Below are 24,684 nucleotides of genomic sequence, written 5' to 3' on the forward strand. Positions count from 1 at the left end.
ACACACAGACCTCACCTACCGCGTATTTTTAACACTCAGATGTCGATAAACTTCTCATCACACCCTCCCCTCTAACTTCTGTGTGTCCACAGAACCTCACCTCTGTCTCCGTGGACTTTGCCGTCGTAGTTCTTGATGAGCTCCTCTATGAAAGTACCATCTTGGTCCAGGATTTCGTCTCCCATGTAAGGGATGTTATGGAGCACCGTCTCATCCTCCACCTGATTAAAAAAAAAAAAAAAAAAACACAGCTGTGGTTGAAAATGATCCCGACCAACAAACACTGTTTCACTTCTACAAACCAAGCACATAAATACATTTTACACTAGACACAGTTGTTTAAACACACCATGAAGTTCTGCTGCAGCGGCGACCAGGAGTACATGACCGGGACCGAGGCCACGGCGTTCAGAGTCTTCAGGGGGATGACCTGCCTGGAGAACTCGGAGAAACCGCTGTCCACCATGCACTGCAGAGAAAACCGTGCAGTCAGAACACTTTCTACAACACCGCGACGGAGACGTCGACGTTAATCCACCGACCTCTCGGGTGCCTCTTAAGGAGCCGACCGACGTCATGATGTGAACCGGCTGGATTCGCCTGGTCCTCCACTCCTGGTTCAAAATGTCAGTTCGATCCATGATTTTCTGACGGTTGGTGTTGAACATGCTCTGGAAGAGATGAAAAGATATTCAAATAAACGACAAAGGCCGAGAGACGAATCAGCCATCAAAATGTGCCGTGATTTGACAGGATGTTGACGGGTGATTATTCACGCTACCTTCCGCTGTAGAAGCAGCGACTGAAAGAAAGTGATAAAAACATTGATTTTACTGCCATGTCTAAGTGGCCATCATGCCTGAATATTGATGTATAGAAGTGCCGGCTGCCAGCCAGATTGCCGCCTCCACCTCTTTTCCATCTGGACAATTTAACACTATATCATTTACTATTTATACAAACATTTCTCTTATTTCATATCACTGGATTTAGGGTTATGCTGGCCTAAGTGTAAGGTGTCTGAAGTGATTTTTGATCCCTCAAACGGGAGTTAAAAATGTAAACAAAACATCACAGAGACAAAACAACTGCTGACGTAAAGAGGAAATGAGTGCGAGCAATGTTGGCACGCAAACCTGACATAACCTGTTGCTGCTTACATGATTTAAAAACGTTTATATAAGAGAACGGTGTTTGGATGAGCGTGTGTCCTCGACCACAAGCCTGTTTTAAGTATGTCCCAGTCCTTCAGCAAACTTCTCTGAATATCTGCATGGCGTGAAGGTCTCTGTGTGTGTGTGTGTGTGTGTGTGTGTGTGTGTGTGTGTGTGTGTGTGTGTGTGTGTGTGTGTGTGTGTGTGTGTACAAACCTTGACCTCGTCGGCCCGTCTGAAGCGCTTGAGCTGCCGAAGCCTCATGTACTCAGACTTCACCCTCCTCTTCCAGATGCCGGCACCTTTCTCCGAGCGCTTCCCTGTCAGCACCATGATCAACCTGCAAAAACACACAGGAGGAGGATGAAGGTTTCTACACACTGAATGCTTCTATATTCCATATTTTCAGTCTTTGCCAGAACTCATGGGGCTGAAACATATGTAGGGATGGGAATCGAGAATCGGCTGTTTTCCATTTGAATAGAAAGAAATATCTACGGGCTGTGATTCAGATATCTGGAAGCTGTCTAAAAGACACACAGCAACCATATAAAAAACCTCAGTTCTCACTTCTGTGTCTACATGTCCACATTGACATGATTTTCCTCACTCCTTTGGCAAATCTGCTGTTAACTAGAGAAAGTTGACCGGGAAATTAATGTGTTCCTGTGTAATTTACAGTCATCTGTCCATGTGTATTAACGAGATCTATCTGGCACCCACCGAGAAGTCGGCGTAAGTCACTGCCGACCAGCCCGACCGGTCTGACTGAGATCTCACACTTTAGACTGTCAGACGGCTGTCATGGATGGATAGAAACGTGTCAGATTGTAAGAGATGTGGAAGTACTAAAGCGGTACGACACAGTTTGCCATCTTTAAAAACAGAGACTGAGTAAGAGAATAAAAGCAGCTAAGTAAGCAAATAAAAATGGAGAGTTCCTGTAAAAATCTGCAGCGGGCAAATGGTTAAAAAAAAGAATTAAAGACATTGTTATTTCCAGAGCTGATGATGGCCAAAGATATGGTGTGAGCTATTTCACTTCCTCAACATCTCGTCTGAGAGATGCACAGCGCAGAATTATGGCCGACAAAGACTAAACGGAAACAAGCATTTCAAATATCCTGGAAACAGGAGTTTAGTTGGGTATGGTTTGAGGATGTGGGCAAAACTCCAGATTAATTTACTTAAAATAAGATTAAACATGACAATTAACGTTGGTCTTCGTTGGCATTTGATAACTGCTAACAAATAAACAATGTGTATACAGGCAAGTGAAAAGAAACATCAATGTTGATCCCTGTATCAGCACTCTTCCTGCCAAGAACAGTTGCCAGTTTATGAGATATTACAGTTAATATCTCACTGATATAAACAGTGTGGACAGAATATTACAACAACCTCTCAGTAGAACTCAATAACACCACAAAATGCAGCCTCAAAAATCAGTTTAATCAACACCTTACTACAACAGATTTCAACTAAATCTGAACATTGTAACTTTAATGAAGGTTGGATTTATTGCAAGGCTGATTTAGTACTAGTCAGTCTGCGACAGTTTTAGTCTGACAACTGAGTTTATATGACCCTCCTTATCCACCTGCTTGACAGGACGCACAAAAACAACTTAAACATACTTACACTTTACTATTTAAATGTTATGCTACTTTCTACTCCACTATCGTAGTTTTTTTACTCAACTACATTTGTTTGATAGAACAGTTTACATTAAAAAAAACACATGACATATTTGGTGTAACGCAGTACTGTACTACTAATCTACCAAGAAATATTTACACACATTGACAAACAACATTAAAATGTTCCTACATGTATTAATTAGTGATAAAAACTGAATAATACAATATTTACAACACTATTACACATGTAAAAAGGACATATTCTGCTAAACTAGTAGACTTACTTTCACTTTAAGCACATTGCATCATTTCATGGTAATAAACACTCTAATTCTAATACAACATTTTATTGTATTATGTATTTTAGAACCTGTTTTGTTGAGCTGTGACTGTTTGTTTGCTTAAGTTGTTTTTGTGGTCTTTTAACTGCACTTATCAGGAGTAAGGTTAGCACTCCTAATGTACAATAAAGCCTTTATATTCTATTGATGGTCACTGGGTGAGCTAAGCTACAAATAACAAGCAAGCTTCAAGCTAACGATAGCTTGTCGTGGCCAAGTTTGTATCCCATCAAAATGTGTTTGTCACAGAAACCTGTCTGAAACATGAAGGCATTAGTTTACACTTTGCACTGACAGCTCCTCTTACCTGCACAGGTGTCTCCGTCCTCATTCAACGGAGTGATTCGGGATTTATATGACAAACACTGGCCAAAGTCGTCCTTTGTGTTTAGCTAGCTCCGGTGCTAGCTGTAAGGTTAGCTCGGCAGCTAACTAGCTAGCAAGTTAGCTTCAGGGAAGAGGGAGAGAACCACTTTGCGCGAGACCGGCTTCACGTGCCGAAGACTCGGCGAACAGAATAACAAAGCGGCCGTTACTTCCCGCGTTTAACCCGGCTTTGTCATAAAAGACACCGTGTTTGTGGATGTGGAATCACAGAGTTTGAATTCCCCCCCAATAAATTGTCCCAATTTCAATGTTTCCGCTACGGTTTCAAACTGCCGTCTCGCACTCACCGCCCACTACGGCTGCAGTAGGATTCAAGAGGCGCCAAACGCTTTGGGCCAATCAGAAGAGCCGACGTTTAGGGCTTTTCAGTGTGATGCCAGGTGATTGGTCGAGCGGTATCGCCATTGCAGCCAATGAGAACGCGCCGGCAGGGGCATGTAACGCGGGGACATGTGGACCAGGTTTCTCTTTGTTCTCTCCGTGTGTCAACGGAATAGAAACCGAAACATGAAAATAGCTTGATAATAGCGACAGTTACAATTGTTAACAAACCAGATTTATGGTTTGTAATTAATTATTCACTAGTGTCGGTGTCAGCTGTCATGTTTGCTGAATGAAAGAGGTTCCGCGGACTCAGACAAGCGAGAGCAAAAGGGTCGCCAAGTTTATTAAACCCCGCCCCTTCTCAACAGCCATTGGCTGACAGCTTAACGAGTGTGTCCATGCTGCATTCCAGGTAATAGGAAATACAAGTTAAGCCATACTGAGTTTATGTTCTTTTATTTTGTAAAACAAGCACATCACGTATTATATATTTTTTCCTCATCTGTTTTTGGTATCAGGGCATTCAAAAAACAGAAACCAAACAATATATTATAAATCAGACACAATATATATATTGACACGGCTTCAATTTTGCATCCCATTATTGTTGTTTACTTCAGCTATCTAAGATATAAATGTGCTGTTAATTATCTTCTCTTGTATGTCTATTGCATTACTGTATTTGATTATTTTCTTTCTTTGTTCTTTGTGCAGAATACCACAAAGTCAGTCACATCAATTAGCAGAACAGACACATCCATACATCACTAATATTCTTTTCTCAGTTTCAGTAGCTGTGCATGGAGGTAACACACAGGAACTGAATCCCTCATGGTCTAACAAATACATTTACTAAAATATTAAAAAACGTGGTCAGATTTACCTGAAAGGAGAATACAAAATCAGCCATGAAGCTCGTTTTGTGGCTTGTTCAAGCCCACTTTGACATGTGGACAGTAGGTGCAGGCATCATGTGACGACGCCTCCTTTCCACTAGGGGTCTGTGTCCTGTTTGCTGGCTACTCTTTGTCTTTTTTATTGCTGACTCTCTATGTTTGTTTAGTTTACTTTATGTATTCTTTAAATAAATGTGCTCATTTATTACTTTTACACTTGTCTGGCCCATTTACGTTGCAGCCTTCGAGCCGGGTTGTAACAGGATGGAAGACACAATGGGTCTTTCTCATTTCCCGAATTTATGTGTGTCCTTGATTCCTTTCCTCGCCTCCTCACCCACAGGAGATGGTAGGGGAGGAGGTGAGGAAAAGACGCGAGGAAAGAGGAGTCAAGGCAACAGGCATTCAACAAATGAGATATCCTTTCATAGGAATCACCACTGTTTCCTCGCTCTTCAAGATGCATTTTAGGAATTGGGATGTTATTTAAGATGGAGATTGATTTCTGGGTAAAAAACAGTAAGAATCAAGGAGCCACAAAATCAGGAAAATAAGAAAGACCCCATGATCTCAACTTCTAAGTCAACCAGGACAACATGCTGTAAAGTACTTGGAAAAATGGGAAAACATCTACATTTCCATGAAAACCGGAGAAACTCCCATAAGATGAGGGAATTTAAAAAGCTCCAGAACAACTACTAACTGGAGGGACTTAATCTACGACCTCCTGTAAATGTCACATTAAGAGAAGCGTTGACTGTAAACATGAAGTTGTCAGCCAGCAGATGGCTCTAAAACTCTTCAGAGTTCACAGGAATTTAACTCACAAGCTGCACTCTGCTCTCTTTAGCTCTTATATTTGATATCAGTGGACAACAAGGAAAGGCAAGGCAAGACAAGTATATTTGTACAGCACATTTCAACAACAAGGTAATTCAAAGTGCTTCACATAAAACCATTAAAAGCATCAAAACAATAGACAAAAGAAAAGAAGATTTAAAAACAATTAAGAACATTCATTTAAACATTAAAACCAGTCATTAAAACACTAAAAAGCAGTGTAAGAAATAAAATACAGTAGTAAAATGCAGAAATGCAGGAAATTGATTAATATCCTTGAATCCGGTTCAATCAAAGACTGCAACAAACAGAAAAGTCTTCAGTCTTGATTTAAAGGAGCTGCGGATCTCAGCAGACATGCAGCTTTCTTGGACTTTGTTCCAGATATGTGGAGCAGAAAAACTCAACGCTGCTTCTCCATGTTTAGTTCTGACTCTGGAAACAGAAAGTAGACCGGTCCCAGACAACCTAAGGGGTCGGGTTGGTTCATGAGGTAGCAGCAGATCAGAGATGTATTTTGGCCGTAAACCATTCAGTGCTTTATAAACCAACAGCAGGATTTTAAAGTCAATTCCTTGTTGGACAGGAAGCCAGTGCAAATACCTCAGAACTGGAGTGATGTGATCTACTTTCTTGGTCTTAGTGAGGACTCGAGCTGCAGCGTTCTGAATCAGCTGCAGCTTTCTGATTGACTTTTTACAGAGACCTGTAAACACACCGTTACAGTAGTCCAGTCTACTGAAGATAAATGCATGGACACGTTTTTCCAAATCCTGTTGAGACATAAGTCCGCTAATCCTTGATATATTCTTCAGGTGATAGTAGGCTGGTTTTGTGATTGTCTTGATGTGGCTGTTCAGGTTGAGGTCTGAATCCATAACTACACCTAGATTTCTAGCTTGGTTTGTGGTTTTTTACATCAGTGATTGAAGCTGAGCGCTGACTTTCAATCATTCGTCCTTGGTACCAAAAACAATGACTTCTGTTTTATCTTTGTTTTTATCTTTGAAGAAAATTCTGGCTCATCCAGTTGTTGATTTGTTCAATGCATTTACCCAGCACTTGTATGGGATTATAGTCCCCTGGTGATATAGTTATGTAGATTTGTGTGTCATTACATTACATTACATTACATTACAGTCATTTAGCAGACGCTTTTATCCAAAGCGACTTACAATAAGTGCATTCAACATTGGTAATCAAAAGAACTACTAGTCACCAGAAGTCATAAGTACATTTCCTTTTCCAAACAAGCATCTAAGAGCATGAAGCAGAGCATAACTCAGAGCCAAAGTACAGGGCAGAAACAAGAAAAACAGTTAGTGCTATAAGTAATACGAATACAATAAGTGCAACAAGCTAGTATGAAAACAATAAGCGCTAAGTGGAAGGCTCAGGGTAGCACTTCCTGAAGAGGTGGGTTTTCAGCCTGCGGCGAAAGATGGGCAGCTGTCCTGACGTCAGTGGGAAGTTCATTCCACCACTGTGGGGCCAGGACAGAAAACAGCCGTGACCGGGTCGATCGGCCGCCAGGACCTCTGAGCGACGGGGCAACCGATCGCCCCGAGGCAGCAGAGCGAAGTGGTCGGGCGGGGGTGTAAGGCTTGACCATGGCCTGGAGATAGGAAGGAGCTGTTCCTTTCACAGCCCTGTAGGCTAGCACCAGAGTCTTAAACTGGATGCGAGCTCTTACAGGTAGCCAGTGTAGAGAACGGAGAAAGGAAGTTGTGTGGGAGAACTTGGGGCGATTGAACACCAGGCGAGCTGCGGCTTTCTGGACAAGCTCCAGAGGTCTGATGGCTGACGCCGGGGCTCCGGCGAGTAGAGAGTTGCAGTAGTCCAGGCGGGAGATGACAAGAGCCTGGATGAGAACCTGCGCCGTCTCGTCAGTCAGGAAGGGACGAATCCTCCTGATGTTGTAGAGCAGGAATCTGCAGGAGCGTGTAACGGATGAAATGTTTGCCGAGCGTGTAACGGATGAAATGTTTGCCGAGAATGACAGTTGGTCATCCAGGGTCACACCCAGGTTCCTCGCAGTCCGAGTGTCGTCTGCATAATTATGATAACACACTTTGTTGTTTTCCATAATCTGAGCTAGTGGAAGCATGTAGATGTTGAACAGAAGAGACCCCAGTATTGAACCTTGGGGAACACCACGTCATTTTAGTACATTACAAAGACTACATTACAAAGATGCAAACACACTTTAAAATCTTCAGATCAAGCCCAGATGTTCACAGAGGAAGGGGTCGGCCTCACAGAGGATCTCAATCATCTCTGAACTGGCAGCTTCACCTTTCCTCCTCACGGTGTCGACGACGAAACGAGCTTTGTCGCACTTGTTTCGCATCTCGTCTGCTGACTCCCTCTCGGAATCGGTTATCACCGTCTTCTCAAACAGTTTGTCCAGCAGACTTTTGAGCACGGGTCCCGAGATGCCCTCGACGAAGCCGCTCCGTACGTCCAGCAGCTTCTCGCGAGGAGGAGGGTTCAGAGCGCTTGGTCCACTGGACCTTCTGACTCCAGCAGCTGAAAGACAAACTCGTCTTTCCCAGGCACTGTGGGAGCTGTCGCTGTCCCTCAAAAACAGCTTGATGTGTTTCAGCGTCACCTCCCAAGTCACCTGGAACGATGGGAAGTAGTTGTCATAGTTGTCACTGTCAAACTCCGCTTCGGTTGGCTGAACCAGAACCTGGTGGTCTTCAGGACTCGTGGACAAAGTGTACTCCTGCTTCGGGTGCAGTTTACAGTGTGGAGACGTCTCGATGTAGCTCTCATCTCCTACTGTCTTCTTCCTGATGCGCAGCACGTCCCGGAGCACCACGTTCCTCGGTAGCAACAACACATTGAGGAGGGATTCTGGATCAGGGTCAGCTGGGGGCCTGTAGAACAGCAGAACCAGCGCTCGGACCGGGTCGGGGGGCGAGCCTCTGTCCTTGACGTTACCAAACGCAGAAAACCCTGTGACGCTTATAACGACGTGAGTTTCTGTCGTCTTATTCGGGCTGATGAACTCGACGCCCTCGTCTTTCACGTGAGCGACCGAGAGGAAGTCACAGCCCCCCGTGGAGCGGATCTCACAGTGCGGGAGGTGAAGGCCACGCACGGACTGCTGCTCACACTTGATGTCGAACAGGGGCCCCGCAGGTTTCTTGTAATACTGGACCAGCAGCCTCCAGTCCCAAGGGACGGTCCTGTAGACCACGTCCCCTTCTCCGCCCATGTGGAACACCAGGCCCGTCACGCTGCACCGGTACAGGCCCGGGCAGGAGCACCGGAACCGGAAGGTTTCGTCATTGTTCTCATCAGCGTTGATGTCAGGTGTGAACTCCTCAGAGCTGCTTTTTGACAGCACGTCAAGTGAGCTTTCAGCCCGTCTGAGGGTCTTGATCTCCGCAGAGGTTATTTGACTCAGTGAAGGCATGCTGTGAGAGCGAGACAGGCATCTGGAGTCACCCCTGCTCCAAGGTGGTTGGGGGTGACCACGTTCTAGCATGGTGTTGGTGACGGAGTAGTTCACGGCTGCAACAGGTGAGTCAATTTCCATCAGGACATCGCCGTCTCCTCCCGGCTCACTTTCAGACCCCGCAGAGAAAAACTCAGATGCATCTTGTGCAGCGATTCCTCCGGTGCAGACGGTCGAGTCCTGGATGAGTGTAGGTCTGCCTTGTGCACATAGAGGGCCGGCAACAGTTGGGGTTACGGACTGAGAGTGGCCGTGTCTTCTGACAGAGACGGATTTAAATCTGGAGCCACCATCATTTGTGTCCTTTCTGTTTGGAAAATGTATATAAGGGTGTGATGAAGCACGCCTATAAGAATGAGTTCCCCGGACTTTTCTTTTTCCCTCTCTGTGATAACATGCAGACGAGTTGTCGATGGAGGAGAGACCACCTGCTGCTTTATTTATCACCATGTCCCTGGTAGTGTCCTGATGGGCTCCTGGTGTAGAATCTGCTGCAGAAGAGGGGCTTTTCATCATTGCTAGAGGTTCATATACAATGTAATCAGGGGAACAACTGGTAGAAGGAACACTTTTTTCATACTTTTGCTTTCTTCGGGAGCTGTGGTCCGTTAAGACTTTCTTCTGGGGTTCTTGAGTAAAAGAATATTTGGAGGAAGGAGGAGCGTAATTCAGCCCAGGGTGTGTTTCATTTTGAGGAGGACGCCCATCTCTTAGGGGAGCCATCTCATAGTCAGTGTTAGTCTGAAATCCATATTCATACGGAAAACCAGGCGAATCACAAGTGTTCCCGAAGCGAGGGGCAGAAGTAGCTCCACAGATCCTGGACAGAGCTCTCCTGATGGCTCTGGCCGCTCTGCTGAAACATGATTCTTCTCGCTCCCTTCTTCTCGCTCCCTTCTTGTGCATTTTTTTTGCTGCGTTGTCAAAAAAGCGTCCAGAGTCAGTGGAGCCGAATGAGCGACAGAAGTCAGGAGATCACCTTGCTGCTTTGTGGTGTTTTTGAGATGAAAAGTCTGACTTTATGGACATGTCTGTGACTCTACTGAGTTTTCTGTCACGTTTTAAAAAAAAAGTTTGAACACTCCAGTTGTGTTTCTCCTGCTCTGTTCCCTGAAATTAAATTGCAAAAAATAAAATCTCCCACAAATATTTCCATTTATTTATTCAACAAAATACAACTATGTAAAGATGTTCAATCCCAAATACGACAAATTATTTAATGAAAGTTTACTAGAATACACTATGAAGCTGGTATGTAAAACATATAATTGACTGGCTCAAAAATAAAGTTGGAAGAGAATATTACATTGTCTTTCTTTATTATAAACAGTGGTGGAATGTAAGTAAGTCATTTTACTCAATTTTGAGGTACTTGTACCTTGCTTGAATATTTCCATTTTATACAGCTTTCTACTTTTACTCCACAACATCTGTTTGATAACTTACGTTACTTTGCAGATTTACATTTTTAAAATACAAATCTATTGAATTATAATTAACATTTTAAAATGATCTCCACTTTTACCAGCTGCAATGTTGAAATAAAACCATCAATAATAATAATAATAATCTAGTAATATAATGTATATGATTCTGAAATGGACCAATCTGCATAATGAGTACTTTTGGTACATTAAGTTTATTTTGATGCTAATACTTTACTTGTAACAGAGTACTTCTACACAGTTGTATTACTACTTTTACTGAAGCAAAATATTTAAAATCCTCTTCAACCACCGATAAGACGAGATGTGTCAGAATTGTTCCATCATCTTTCTATTTTCACTTTCTCGAAGACTCATGAAGATGAATTATGTTAATTAAATTTAAACAAATACGCATAGTAATAATAATAATAATAATACACAAATTATAAACTAATTGTCAGTCAGTTAAGGTAAATGCAAAAAGATGAGAAGAATCTTTATAACTAATACAGAACACAAGACAGACAGGAAATGAATCTGTCAGGAAATACAAGAAAAAAGAAGGTTGGCAGCAGTGGTAGAAGTATCAATACCACAGTGTAAAAATACACCGTTTAAAGTAAAAGTCATGTAAATTCAACCAACCAGAAGTAAAAGTACTCTTTATGCAGAGTGGTCAATTGCTAAAAAATACTACATTATATTATTGTATTATAATTATTGATGCATTATTGTTATTAAGTTTACTTTATCTGATGGGTACTTGGTGAATTTGGCTCGGACAGAAATACACCTTAATCTATATTATTACAAGATCATTTATTTGTTGATTATATTTTGTAATATTAATCTGAATCTGCAAAGTACAAGAGCCTCAAAATTGAAACCGAAATTTTGAGATAAATGCACTTCCTAAAATCTTCATTTCTCACAAACACTTATAGGTTTGAGTTATTAATTAAGACGTTCTCTCATCAGTTTTGTCTCAGACTTACCGGTGAGCTGCACAGTGAGTTCAATCTTCAAATAAAATAATAAATCAAATGTCAGAGATTGTTGGTGAGTCTGTGTTTTATTCTCTCATCTCTCCACCAAACACCAAACACATAAGAGGAGCAGCTTGTCTGATGAGGTCTGAGTCTGTGGTTTTCTACGGTGGATTCCGTTTCATATATATACATCCTGTTGCTGGTGTAATGAAAAGGCTTCTTCATGAGCTGCGCTGCAGTAGTTGGACAGTTTCTTGCAGCTTTTAATGACGAAACAGGAAGTCACAGATTGTTCCTTTCAGATCCATGTGTAGCCTACTTGTAGTTTGCAGACCGTTTGGCTTCATATACATTTGTTTGTTCGTATATATATATGTGGAAATGTGTATGTTGCATTGTATTTTATCCTTTATATGTCGGCATTGTAAAGCACTTTGGAGTTGCTGGAGTCATATATAAATAAACTTTATTAATGGTTTAAAAAAGGTAAAAGTGAGCTCATCAGAAGTTCATCTATTGATCTGAACACCTTTATCTCCACTAAAAAGTGTTGGAATGATTATATATTTGACATACAAATGAATTTATTAAACTATTGAATTAATAAAAGGATACATATTGAAGATTTATTTGTATCTATTTAACTATTCAACATTTGAACATTTCACAGTCCGCCGGCGGCCAGGGAGGGGTGGTCCAGGGTCTGGTGTCCGGTCTGGAGGAGGACCAGTACGGCCTGCCGCTCCCCATCTTCACCAAGGTAACACTCAGGATAGAGGGTTCCGTTTGTGATTCAGAGCTTTTCCCCTGTGAATTTTCTCCTTTTCGCCCCTTAAAAAAACCATCTTAGACAGGAAGTTAAGGTTCAATATCTAAAGACATATAACTCCTAGAGCCATGACATTTACCAGAGGCACAGACCAAACCAAGATGATTGAAAGGCACAAACAACATGGAAGGACCTTATAACTTGTACACACAAAATGCCTCCTTCATGGTCCTGATAATACAATTATTTTATGAATTAAAGTCATATTTCAAATGGTAGAGAGTTCATCTTCATTATCATGTTTCCTCGCACTATCGTAGTTCATAAGAGATCAATATTAGTTCATAAATAACCTATAAATTCATGAGAGAAGCTCAAACAGCCACTCATCAAATAACCGCTTGTATGTTTTCCAGCAGGATATTAACTCAGATTTTACACCTTTGTCCTTGGTGTGTGTGTGTGTGTGTGTGTGTGTGTGTCACACAGTTGTACACATAGTGACCCTTTCCCTTTCCTTGCCAGGGTTACCTGTGTCTGCCCTACATGGCCCTGCAGCAGCATCACCTCCTGTCAGACGTGACGGTGCGCGGCTTCGTCGCCGGCGCGACCAACATCCTGTTCCGCCAGCAGAGGCACCTCAGCGATGCCATCGTCGAGGTAAAACTTCTTTCTTTTCTTTTTTTAGTAGTAACAGTTGGATATTCCTGACAGTAAGTACTGTATGTTTTGTGGGGGTTTTTTCAGGTGGAGGAAGGTGGAGTCCACATCCAGGACCCGGAGCTCCAGAAGATCCTGAGCCTGACGACGGCCAACCTGCGCTTATGCCGACTACCTGGTGAAACACGTGATGGAGAACCGAGACGACGTGTTCCTGGACGGGACGGGCTGGGAGGGCGGAGACGAGTGGATCAGAGCGCGATCAGTTGTTGAATCATGTGATGTGATCAGTTGTTGAATCCAGCGATGTCGAAGATTTTCTCCGGGTGATCCGGCAATCTTACAAAGCCTAAAGAGATGCAGTGTCGGTTGATGGTTCGATCCCCTACTTCTTGGGGTGACTGTGACTCAGTGTAGAGCAGGGTCATCCTTCAATCAGAGGATCGATGCAGCGATGTCGATCAGATTAATACATTTTTGACACTTAATTAAAACAATGGCAATTGAATCATATCCAACAAAAAGTTGAGTAGCATACATTTTCATTCCATCTCAAGATAATAAAATATACAGTCCATGAATAATACACACAACATATTGTTTCCTCTTCCCTGCCACAGGTTTACTGTGTAGCTAATATGAATCATCAACTCTGAATGTGTCAAAGTCTATTTTGACACATTCAGAGTTTTCTATCCGTTTTCTCTCACAAGGTTCCATGACGTTCTTTGAACACAAAATACATTTTGATCATTTCCAGTTTACTGGCGTTTTATTCAACTTCATTATTGATGAACGGTCATTATTAATGAATGGGTGAGACTACAATCGGTGTGTGAAATGTGAGTTCGGGCACATGCCCACTCATCAAATGGACACACTTCCTCTCCCAGACTGACAGGGAAGATGCATTAGAGGAGGAAGTTAAGAAGTCATGATGAAGACAACACAGAATATGATCAAGACCAAGAAATAAACTTAAACATTTGATATGGTCCTTGTTAGAGAAAACCTGTGTGTAGCGATCATGAAACAATTCAGGGATCGGTACAAAGAAGTTTTGCTAGTATGCTAAAGCACTGCTAGTTGTCATTTTTCACTGTCATTTCAGAGATTCATAAAACATGTCCAAAACCCTAAATAGACAATAGACATTGTAATGGTAATTTTTTACGTAGTATATATTTCTACTCAGTATATTGTATTCATGCATAAGTAATTTTGCTCTGGACTTCACCGTGTCTCTGTTGTGCAAAAGAAGGATTCTCCCTCTCTGTTCACATAGATAACTAACTGTGTTGTATGAGAATGTTCCATGCCAAGGCCTTTGGGCCGCTTGTTGTGGTTGCTGGACGTTCGTTTTCACTTGTTGTTCCATCAGTCTGAGACCGAAAGTCTGAGACCGAGATGTCTGTACTGTTGGTCATCGGCCCCCACCTTTGCTCGTTCTGTGTAAAGAAAGCTTGTTCACTTTTTTCGAGGTTCTTCCTCACTGAGACTGAACGCATTCTGTTGTGATGATTGAACTTTCTCTGCGCAGAGAATAAATACTTAAAAAGACAACCTGGTTTTAGGTATTATGTATTTCAGCATGAAAAGACTCACGCAGAGCGGGTATAGGAATATTTTCCACCACAACATTCAATACATAATAGTTGCAGTTTATTACATCAAAAAATAAAGGGACATTTGTATTACATCACAAAACTCACAATGTTCTGCATATTTAGAAGAAAACTAATAAACTAATACAATTGTTAATGAACAGCTTAACTGAACTCATTAGCATCAAAAGTGAAACACTGAATTAAAATAGCATCAACAGTGAAACACTGAATTAAAATAGTATTAAGAACAGTGTAATAGAACTGCATCACAGTCTAGCAAGTCATATACACATTTATAGTTAATTTGAACAGCATGAATGAAAACATTAAAGAGACAACACCTTAAAAGAGGACTTGACTGCAGCGTCTGGCTGGTATCCTCAATCTCTGATGACGAGTGACTGTAAGCAAACAAAATTAAAAAAATTAGAAACACAATGTTCTGAACTTCTGGAAAGTTCTATGACATCCAGGATAAACACACTTAAAAAGAAGCTTTGGGTGTGAGACTGTGGGTTTGCATGTGCCTCACATGTGTTAACATATCAGTGTCTTTACCAAAAGCTAATACAACAATATCACAGTTTAAATGAACAGAGTCTGCTATGTGATGAGCTGATTATGTGAGGTGAAGTAATGACGCTAAGACAATGGACTAACGTTTAACAATAAAATGAGTTTGATCTGGTGTTAATGTTGCTCCTGAGATAACACACACATAACGTTACTGTTAGCGTTAACTTACCTCAACTGTTCATCGTCAGTGATTTCTGGTCCTCTCTCCATTTTTATAATCGTCCCGTTTGCGGTCCTACACTCGGTTCAATAAGAGCACAAGTAAACAAGTTAGGTTACTAACGTTACATCTTAACACTGTAATTGGTGATTAACTTTATTTATGTTAAATTAACTTGCTATGCTGTTAGCTCGCTAACCTTTCTACGGCTACTTGAGCTCGAGCTAGCTAACGCTACAGAGCTAACGTTAGCTCCGCCAATATTAGCAACCTGATGTAACGAAACAGACCAAGTGAAACATTATCTGAGATGTTAACGGTTCAATAATCATGAAGACAAAACAATAATGGAGGCTTTGCATTTCGGATGATAGGCGTAAGTTACCTCGGCTCCTCGGTTGTTGCTCAGATGGATGAACTGGAGCTGTGCTGTCCAGAGTCACGTTCACGAGCAGTCGGTCACGTCTTGTCACTCAAAAAGGACTTGTAGGCAATGAACAGTTTAAATAATAAAAATATTCTATCGTCATCACAGACACATTAACCTACAATAGACATTACGATGTAGATGGATTGTGATTCACTGAACTTGTATAGAGAAGCGTGTATCCACTTACGGTAGTCTGCTTTATTGTCAATTGACGGCATTAACCATTCATTTACATGCGAGGGATGAACATTTAACTGTATGTTACAGTTATTATGAAATACTGTTAAGATACCTTTGAAAATCTACCGTAAATTTACAGCAATTCGTTACAGTTCTTACACAACACATTTCTTTTGGGATGAATAAAGTTGTCGAATATTTGACACCTCAAATACTAAATATTAAATCCTGCATACTTTTATCACGGAGAAAAAATGTATTTAAAAATAAAAAAATCACGTGAGATGATAATTTGTGCTATTATATGTTGCACAAGATAAAATATCTTTCAGGATATGATCATTGTAAAAACAAAACGCCATCTTTGCATCATTTCAGGGACATTAATGATAATTCTCCGACACTTATATTTGTTAGTCAGTCATTCCTCTCAGAAATCTATACCTAAACAAACTGGTAACCGATGGCAACGAGCTGCAGGGCAGAATGGATGACATCATCTCAGAACTCTAAACATTCATGTTCAGAAGCCGAAAACAAACTGGTGACCATGGCAACAAGATCAAAGGCAGGAGACATCGATGATGTCATAAATGCTGCCTTTCATTGATGACATGGAAGGTGTACCATTTGTATAGGGTAGTTGAAACACACATATTACCTTACAGAATTAAAATGGAGAAAACACAGAGAACAAACATGAATGTCCAGCGAGATACAACGATGCAAGGCGATCTGTACACGACCGCCTTTGTGGAGCGTGAGAAAGCAACGATGCAGAAGGAGATCGACAGCCTGAAAGCCCAGCTGAACCAGGCTCAGGTTAAACATAACGACTCCTCACGGAGGGCAGACTCCTTGAAATTGCAGGTAAATGGCGCAAATCATTTACGTGCGAAGGCCGAAAGCGAACACGAAATGCGCACCCGCTGTCTGCAGCTGAAGCTTGTGGACACAGAGTTCATGGCTCGCTCAAAAGCTGAGCAGTTGGAGAAAAAGCTTGTGTTCGAGAGGGCAGCGAATCAGGAGCTGCGGGAGAAATTGAGCAAGGTTGATGACGTTCTTCTAACGCAGAAGGAAGAGGCTGAGAACAGGTTGGAAAGATGCAAGGCTTTCCATCAAGCATCACTCAATCAGCTGATGGAAAAGAAATTGGAGATAGATGAATTAATCTCTTCCCTGATAAGGTCACAGGACCTGTTGAAGAATGATTTCCTCAGACTTCAGCAGGAGAAAACCTCAATGAAAGACTCTCTAGCGTTCGCTGAGATTGAGAATAACAAACTTGTGGACCTTCTGACAGAGACTGAGCAGAATTTTAGGAGTAAAATTAATCAGTGGCAGAGGAAAAGTAGCTGCCACCTGGAAGAGCTACAAAAGTACAGACACTTATTTGTTGGACAGATGTCGGTCCAGGGAATAGTGCTGGACAAGTTGTTGGCTGACCGTCTCCAGTGGGAGCAGGAGAAAGCCGCCCTGCTGGAGGAGGACAGAGCCTCCTTTCTGGCTCAAGACATGTTAGAAGCTACCCGTCTCCAGTGGGAGAATTGTCGTCAGTTGTGTTTGACTGAACTGAATCAGCAGCAGATCTGCAATCAAACGTTGAACACTGCTCTGGCGGTGATAGACGATGAGCTGGAGACTGAAAGTGTCAAGTGGAGAAACGTCAGATCAATCCAGCGGAAAATGAAGCAAAAGGAGGACTACATGTTAGCAGCTGACCGTCTCCAGTGGGAGCAGGAGAAAGCCTCCCTGCTGGAGGAGAAGAGAGCCTCACTTCTGGCTTACGACATGTTAGCAGCTGACCGTCTCCAGTCGGAGCAGGAGAAAGCCTCCCTGCTGGAGGAGAAAAGAGCCTCCCTTCTGGCTCAAGACATGTTAGAAGGTATCCTTCACAAGTTGGAGCAGGAGAAAGCCTCCCTGCTGGAGGAGAACAAAGCCTCCCTTCTGGCTCAAGACATGTTAGCAGCTGACCGTCTCCAGTCGGAGCAGGAGAAAGCCTCCCTGCTGGAGGAGAACAAAGCCTCCCTTCTGGCTCAACTGGACAAGAAGAAGATGGAGAATCACAAGCTCCAGACTGCTCTGAAGGCGAATGAGCAGGAGCTACGGAGTGTGAAAACCAGCTCAACCTCTCTTGTGATGCAGATCAAGGAGAAGAAGTTTGCAGCTGACCGTCTCCAGTGGGAGAAGGAGAAAGCCTCCCTGCTGCAGGAGATCAGCGCCTCCAGTGTGGCTCGGCTCAAGGAAAAGAAGGACGAGCAGAAGATGGAGAATCAGGAGCTACAGAGTGAGAAAGACACTCGTGAGATGCAGGTCAAGGAGAAGAAGTTTGCAGCTGACCGTCTCCAGTGGGAGCAGGAGAAAGCCTCCCTGCTGGAGGAGAAGAGAGCCTCACTTCTGGCTTACGACATGTTAGCAGCTGACCGTCTCCAGTCGGAGCAGGAGAAAGCCTCCCTGCTGGAGGAGAAAAGAGCCTCCCTTCTGGCTCAAGACATGTTAGAAGGTATCCTTCACAAGTTGGAGCAGGAGAAAGCCTCCCTGCTGGAGGAGAACAAAGCCTCCCTTCTGGCTCAAGACATGTTAGCAGCTGACTGTCTCCAGTCGGAGCAGGAGAAAGCCTCCCTGCTGGAGGAGAACAAAGCCTCCCTTCTGGCTCAACTGGACAAGAAGAAGATGGAGAATCACAAGCTCCAGACTGCTCTGAAGGCGAATGAGCAGGAGCTACGGAGTGTGAAAACCAGCTCAACCTCTCTTGTGATGCAGATCAAGGAGAAGAAGTTTGCAGCTGACTGTCTCCAGTGGGAGAAGGAGAAAGCCTCCCTGCTGCAGGAGATCAGCGCCTCCAGTGTGGCTCGGCTCAAGGAAAAGAAGGACGAGCAGAAGATGGAGAATCAGGAGCTACAGAGTGAGAAAGACACTCGTGAGATGCAGGTCAAGGAGAAGAAGTTTGCAGCTGACCGTCTCCAGTGGGAGATGGAGAAAGCCTCCCTGCTGCAGGAGATCAGCGCCTCCTGTGTGTCTCGGCTCAAGGAAAAGAAAGAGGAGGTTGACCACTTCATAGCTGCAACGGCCGAGCAGCATTTCGAGGGTTTTCGAGATTGGCCGGATGAAAAGGCGACCCTCCTTCAGACCGTGGAGGAGCTCAAGCATGAAGTAACGACCCTCCGAGAGGAGAACGTTCATCTAAAAGTCCTGAAAGGCATGTTATTTGGATGGAAAGAGCAAAAACGGACGTGGTACGACAGATATAGAGGAGGAGACTTCGATCCACCAAAGATGAAAAAATAACCCCCTGGGCTATGCGGTGGCTTGATGCAGCGATGTCGATCAGCTGTTGAATCACGTGATGTGATCAGCTGTTGAATCCAGCGATGTCGATCAGCTGTTGAATCACGTGATGTGATCAGCTGTTGAATCCAGCGATGTGGATCAGCTGTTGAATCACGTGATGTGATCAGCTGTTGAATCCAGCGACGTCGAAGCTTTTCTCCGGGTGATCCGGTAATAATGATGGTTCGATCCTTTACTTCTTGGTGTGACTGTGACTCGGTGTAGATCAGGGTCAACCTTCAATCAGAGGATCGATGCAGCGATGTCGATCAGATTAATACATTTTTGACACTTAATTAAAACAATGGCAATTGAATCATATCCAACAACAAGTTGAGTAGCATACATTTTCATTCCATCTCAAGATAATATAAGTCAAAGTCTATTTTGACACATTCAGAGTTTTCTATCTCTTTTCTCTCACAAGGTTCCATGACGTTCTTTGAACACAAAATACATTTTGATCATTTCCAGTAAACGTTGTTTACTGGTTTACTGGCGTTTTATTCAACTTCATTATTGATGAACGGTCATTATTAATGAATGTGTGAGACTACAATCGGTGTGTGAAATGTGAGTTCGGGCACGTGCCCACTCATCAAATGGACACACTTCCTCTCCCAGACCTCCAAAAATACTGTCAATAATACAATCATACATGTTCACATTTTAACACTTAGTCTACTTGCTGAGTTTTAAGTTGTGTTGGCTCAGTTAACCAAAATAAAATAGCAATAACTGCCTTTCTAGGTACACTTCTAGGTTTCCTCACGTACACAAAAATAAAGCCTAGCAGTTTTACACAATAGCAAAATATTACAAACTTTCTGTATCCCAATGTCAATAAAACTAAAGTCATTTTATTTGTCTCACAGCATTTGACCAACATCATATCTTCTCATCTTGGCCCTTTTCAATCATGAATACTTGTGTTTTAGTTGTTAGAACTCTTACTCTGCACTGTTATGATAGTAAGTGCCTTTTTTATAACATCACATCAATGCACTGAATATAGTAAGTTATTGTGTCGGATGATTGTATTGTGAAGGACACACTGCTACTACATATAAGTAATATTGCAGGATTACACGGTGACTAACTTTCACTTTTAAACTTCTTCTAAACGTCAGCGTATTTTAAACGACTCTTCAACGTCGAAATGACGTAGAACCAGCAGAACAACATTTATTTTTTTACTATTAATTACTATTAGTACAAAATGTAAACAATAATGTTTTGTGCTTTAAATTGACTTCTTTAAAATTAAAATATAAGATTTCATTCAACTTTTCTTTTATTTCTTCTTACAAAATGAATCAAAACGTTGACAATGGGGAAGATCTTGGGTGGATAATAATGAGAATAAATATGAAACAGAATTTATATCATACCCAGCAAAATATCTTGTTATGATTGAAACGTTAATTCTCTCACACACACACACACACACACACACACACACACACACACACACACACACACACACACACACACACACACACACGTAATAGTGACTTGATGACATGGTTTCATTTTAACATCAAGCTCAGTTTTAGCTCAGTCACTCTGAATTATTTATGACCATCTTGCTTCAGTCATTAAAACAAACAACTGTGCCTGAACAGGAACCGGGTTCTAAATGAGTAAAAACACGTTCTCGGTTCTGCTATCGGTTCTTTCTTAGTTCCTAGAGTGAGACATCCTCAAATAAAAACAGAAATAAGACTTGTTTTAAATGAGTCACAGGAGGAACGAGTCCTCTGTTAGAATTCATACTTTGATTATCTTAATCTTGATGTTACCTGCCGATCCAGACTGAAGCACGGCCACCAGGACGATGGCGACCAGCACGCTCTTCATCAGGCTTCCGCAGCTTTCCATCTTCAACAGAACAGGATGGTAGATATGAGATTAAAGAGATGAATGCTGAATGAAGTAATCTCTGTTGGTCTTCGTCTCCAGAGAGCTTTGGTGAACTGACGGACGTCTGGACACAGCACATACTTAAGGCCTGAAAAAGCGGAAGTTGTATCTCCGGTTAGTCGTCCTCCTTCTCTTTTCTTCTTCCTTCCTCGCTCTTCGTCTCAATGAAACGACCCGCTCGTGTTCGGAGGGGTTTTCCACAAAGTGACCGACGTCTGACCAACAGGAAGCACTTTCATCATAATGTTTCTTTGGAAAAAGAAAGGGGTTCTTTTGTTCTTTTTTTGCTGATCAACTGATCTCGTGGTGTGTTAGGAATCCCTCACAGGCCGGAGGTTGACCCTGAAGCCAACACAGCCTTCACTAATGCACCGATACAACTAGCTGTGGCTTCATTAAGTACATTCATTAACCCTCTGAACCTCAAGCAGGTTTGTACTCCCGTCACATTGTTCTCTCTGTGGTCTTGATTTTCAAAATAAAAGTCCTGCTCCTCAACAGAAACAGAACCATGATGACTAGAAGTAGAGAGAACTAGAACATGTCTTTAGAGCAGAATAACACAGTTATGATCACATCACTCATTAAGAAAGAAAGTTGAATTTATTTGATTATTTGTTTTACAAAAATTGGCAAACAATGGAATCAATTTATTCAACATGGTTCAAGTGTCCACAAAGTGTTACCAATGTTGGTAAAAAACAAAACAAACGTAGGCTCCATGTGTGTATTATATATTGAACTATTCGTATTTTAACATCCTCTCCTCTCCTCTCTTCTCTGTGTTCACTTCCTGAAGTTCAGTCAAAGTTTCTCTGATTTCTTGTCACATGACTGTTGGTCTTAGATGAATCAATCATGACTTCATAGTTGCTCTGAAGAGCTCAGAATTTAATGTTTTTCACAGATTGTGTTTAAAGCAAACGGTTTATTTGTGGCAACATTTTAAATGAGACATGTAGGATAATAAAGGAAATCTTGTGTTTTCAAATGATTTATTTGTAAAAAGAAAAAAAAGTTTTTTGTCATGTGTGATTCATGAGACAGTTTTCATTTTTATTTTTTTTAATAACAAATACTCAATTAGGGAATCTTACAAAAATATTTTCCTCGAGATCAAGAAGGAATGATCCAAAAAAACAACAATAAAATAAACTCAGGAACACAACATAGGAAATTAAATCCACAACTCAAAACCCTTCAATGACGACTCTCATCTCATACTTCAGGACCTTCTCCTCCAGGAATGAGCTGCAGAAAAAAAAGAAAAAGTACAGATATAAATCACACTGTGAAGGTCCAAAACAACAGCACCAGGTGGTGTAGAGGTGTGACAGGTAATGGTGCAGAACATGCAGTGTATTTACACACCATGGTGATGTTATTGCCGTTGAGGAGGATCTGGTCCAGTTTGGTGATTCTCCGTCCCTCTGGTGTGATTTCACTGAAACACAGATATATATAAAATCAGTTAATTCAGGCTCACAAATTCATGCAATTCATGCAAAAACAAGAGGTGTACTTACAATTCTGTCACATCTTCTAGGACCATATCTAACACGCAGAGTTAAGAACCAAAAACTGGGACAATATTCAGAGAAAACAGTAAAATAAGGCAGTTTATTAAACACGAGAACATGTCGTTTTTCTTTTTTTCTGTCACATTGTAATAAATGTGGAAAGGATACTGACAAAGTCGTCGAAACCCAGCAGGGTGCCGACGATTTCTTTGTCTGTTTTCATGACGATGTGAATCCGGGAGCCGATACATTTGTCCACAAGCTCTAAAAGCAGAAACACAAAGTCAGATCAGGGACTCAGACATTTTAGAGGCTACCTTATGAATATTAGAGCGTAAATGATTTGTTGAGCGACAGAAAATTCATCAGTAATTCTTTTTTAATAATTAATTTAATCATTTCAGAAGTTTCAAGCAAAAATGTTTTTCCAATGTGATGATTTGACGGCTCTTTGGGCATTTTTCACTATTTATTTTTACATTTTACTGACAAAATTATACATTTATTAATTGAGAAACTAACCACAGATGAATTGACAATGAAAACAATATTTCTTTTTTATTTTCTGCAGCTAAATACAATAAATCACAGTCACTAAGCGCTTTATCTGAGTCAGGGCTGCAATTAATAATTATTTTCATTGTCAATTAATCTGCTTTAAGTCTTCAAATTGCTTGTTTAAACTGGACAAAAGTCCCAAATACAAGTATACTTATTCAGTTAATAGATTGTGATGCAACACATTTAAATAATGTTCTCAGGCAGATCTGATAGGATAAAAATCAAAGTATTCAGATACTTTAATAAAGTAAAAACACTAATACCACACTGTAAAAATACTCTGCTACAAGTAAAAGTCCCGCATTGACAACATTACCTACATTAAATTATGAAATATATAAAAGTATTTAAACTGTGACTGTTCCACGAATACATATTCTATTACTTAATCACTATTTAAATCAGGATGTTGTAGCTGCTTGAGGTTGAACTCATTTCAAACTATTAATTAATAATTATTTATATTACAGATTGATCTGCCGATTGTTTTCTCCATCAATCGATTGATTGTTTGGTTTGTAAAAAAAATGGTAAAAACCAAAAAATTATGAAAATCATTGAAATGTTTATACAGGAAAAATTATATAAACTAGTCAATCAATTTTCTATCAATCAACTAATAATTTCAGTTGTACTTAAATTCAATTAAATGATTACAAAACATTATATTCTAATACAACATTTCATGTTTTTCTTTGAAACTAAAGCTGAATATAAGGGAATATAAGTATAAAGTATCATGAAGAGTAAAGTACAAGTACCTCTGATTTATACTTAATTAACTTAACTTTACTTAGTAAATCCTTTACTTAGTAAAGTTTATTTTTATAAAATAAATATATTTTTTAATTTACCTCCTAATAAGACATTTGGGCGCGAAGAAAATGTTACTTTAAATACCTTTAATTATGTGTACTGTCAATCTGTATGATATGCTAATTAGCAAAGACAGCTAACGTTAATAATAACGAGTATCATGCGTTTGTAGCTTGTAGCATGTGATGCTAACGTTAACTAGCTAACAAAACCTCTCAAAAACCTCCCTAATATCTTAAACTCGCGCCTCAAACTGCAACCGCCGCACTCTGACTTTAATCACTGATTCATGATCAGAAATTTGAAACAGAAACGCGACGTAATTCAGAGTTTACAAACCAAGTGGGAGCAGCTGAGACGGATTCGTGGTTGGAGCAGTAGCCGCCATGTTCATTCAATGGGCGGCAGGCGGAAGCAATCGATAGAAGAAGATGATGAGTGAGCAGGCTGAAGCATTCGAGCTCAGAATCAATCATCGAATGACTGTTTGCAACGGTCACAGATCCGTTTGAATTGTATATAATTTAATCGGAAATCTAAAAACACACACAATTGAATGAGTGTAACTGAAACTGAGAGGACCCAAAGATTAAATTATGTTTTTCAATCTATTTCCACACGATGGCGCCGGTTGTGCTCGTCAATACATGACGTAATGATTTGACTGTAACAAAGATGACAGAGTCAA

General features: G+C 41.2%; 5 protein-coding genes across 6 annotated transcripts in view; 2 read left to right on the forward strand and 3 right to left on the reverse strand.

The window, feature by feature from the left end:
- ezh2 (enhancer of zeste 2 polycomb repressive complex 2 subunit) overlaps positions 1–3,793 on the reverse strand; it is a 10,552-nt gene extending 6,759 nt beyond the window's left edge. The window contains exons 1-6 of one of the 2 annotated variants that reach the window (XM_068710209.1): positions 3,443–3,793; positions 1,371–1,494; positions 782–802; positions 543–671; positions 350–469; positions 101–221 (exon numbers count right to left, since the gene is read on the reverse strand). In XM_068710209.1, the coding sequence (XP_068566310.1) occupies positions 101–221; positions 350–469; positions 543–671; positions 782–802; positions 1,371–1,487 (508 nt within the window). In that variant the 5' untranslated portion in view covers positions 1,488–1,494; positions 3,443–3,793. The remainder of the gene's footprint in view (positions 1–100; positions 222–349; positions 470–542; positions 672–781; positions 803–1,370; positions 1,495–3,442) is intronic. The other variant, XM_068710210.1, reaches the window with a different exon arrangement.
- Positions 3,794–7,319: 3,526 nt separating this feature from the next.
- Positions 7,320–9,561, reverse strand: LOC137872101 (caspase recruitment domain-containing protein 8-like). Its single transcript, XM_068710336.1, has 2 exons — positions 9,452–9,561; positions 7,320–9,355 (listed from the first exon to the last, which is right to left on the reverse strand). The coding sequence occupies exons 1-2, from the start codon at positions 9,559–9,561 to the stop codon at positions 7,798–7,800; spliced, it is 1,668 nt and encodes a 555-aa protein (XP_068566437.1). The 3' UTR covers positions 7,320–7,797.
- Positions 9,562–11,700: 2,139 nt separating this feature from the next.
- On the forward strand, positions 11,701–13,202 carry LOC137871660 (late secretory pathway protein AVL9 homolog). The gene is made up of 3 exons (XM_068709530.1): positions 11,701–12,224; positions 12,759–12,893; positions 12,981–13,202. Exons 2-3 carry the CDS (start codon positions 12,780–12,782, stop codon positions 13,164–13,166), a joined length of 300 nt encoding a protein of 99 aa, XP_068565631.1. The 5' UTR covers positions 11,701–12,224; positions 12,759–12,779; the 3' UTR covers positions 13,167–13,202.
- Positions 13,203–16,764: 3,562 nt separating this feature from the next.
- Positions 16,765–19,134, forward strand: LOC137872102 (calponin homology domain-containing protein DDB_G0272472-like). Its single transcript, XM_068710337.1, has one exon. The coding sequence runs from the start codon at positions 16,765–16,767 to the stop codon at positions 19,132–19,134; it is 2,370 nt and encodes a 789-aa protein (XP_068566438.1).
- Positions 19,135–21,680: 2,546 nt separating this feature from the next.
- lsm5 (LSM5 homolog, U6 small nuclear RNA and mRNA degradation associated) lies at positions 21,681–24,444 on the reverse strand. The gene is made up of 5 exons (XM_068709531.1): positions 24,336–24,444; positions 22,788–22,883; positions 22,626–22,653; positions 22,471–22,543; positions 21,681–22,350 (listed from the first exon to the last, which is right to left on the reverse strand). Exons 1-5 carry the CDS (start codon positions 24,388–24,390, stop codon positions 22,318–22,320), a joined length of 285 nt encoding a protein of 94 aa, XP_068565632.1. The 5' UTR covers positions 24,391–24,444; the 3' UTR covers positions 21,681–22,317.
- Positions 24,445–24,684: the final 240 nt, after the last annotated feature.

Source organism: Cebidichthys violaceus, unplaced genomic scaffold (genome assembly GCF_023349555.1).
Source record: "Cebidichthys violaceus isolate CVI_PGR_0920_01 unplaced genomic scaffold, fCebVio1.0.p SCAF_15, whole genome shotgun sequence".
Classification (NCBI taxonomy): domain Eukaryota; kingdom Metazoa; phylum Chordata; class Actinopteri; order Perciformes; family Stichaeidae; genus Cebidichthys; species Cebidichthys violaceus.

What these genes read in the sequence shown, in the direction of transcription:
- LOC137871660 (XM_068709530.1), top strand. Translation starts at nt 12,780, where the DNA reads ATGGCCCTGCAGCAGCATCACCTCCTGTCAGACGTGACGGTGCGCGGC. An exon ending in TCAGCGATGCCATCGTCGAG is followed by an intron (nt 12,894 to 12,980) that starts GTAAAACTTCTT and finishes GGGTTTTTTCAG; the next exon opens with GTGGAGGAAGGTGGAGTCCA.
- lsm5 (XM_068709531.1), bottom strand. Translation starts at nt 24,390, where the DNA reads ATGAACATGGCGGCTACTGCTCCAACCACGAATCCGTCTCAGCTGCTC. An exon ending in CTAGAAGATGTGACAGAATT is followed by an intron (nt 22,544 to 22,625) that starts GTAAGTACACCT and finishes TCTGTGTTTCAG; the next exon opens with TGAAATCACACCAGAGGGAC. An exon ending in ACGGCAATAACATCACCATG is followed by an intron (nt 22,351 to 22,470) that starts GTGTGTAAATAC and finishes TTTTTTCTGCAG; the next exon opens with CTCATTCCTGGAGGAGAAGG.
- LOC137872101 (XM_068710336.1), bottom strand. Translation starts at nt 9,561, where the DNA reads ATGAAAAGCCCCTCTTCTGCAGCAGATTCTACACCAGGAGCCCATCAG. An exon ending in CTCTCCTCCATCGACAACTC is followed by an intron (nt 9,356 to 9,451) that starts GTCTGCATGTTA and finishes TTTTCCAAACAG; the next exon opens with AAAGGACACAAATGATGGTG.
- LOC137872102 (XM_068710337.1), top strand. Translation starts at nt 16,765, where the DNA reads ATGCGCACCCGCTGTCTGCAGCTGAAGCTTGTGGACACAGAGTTCATG.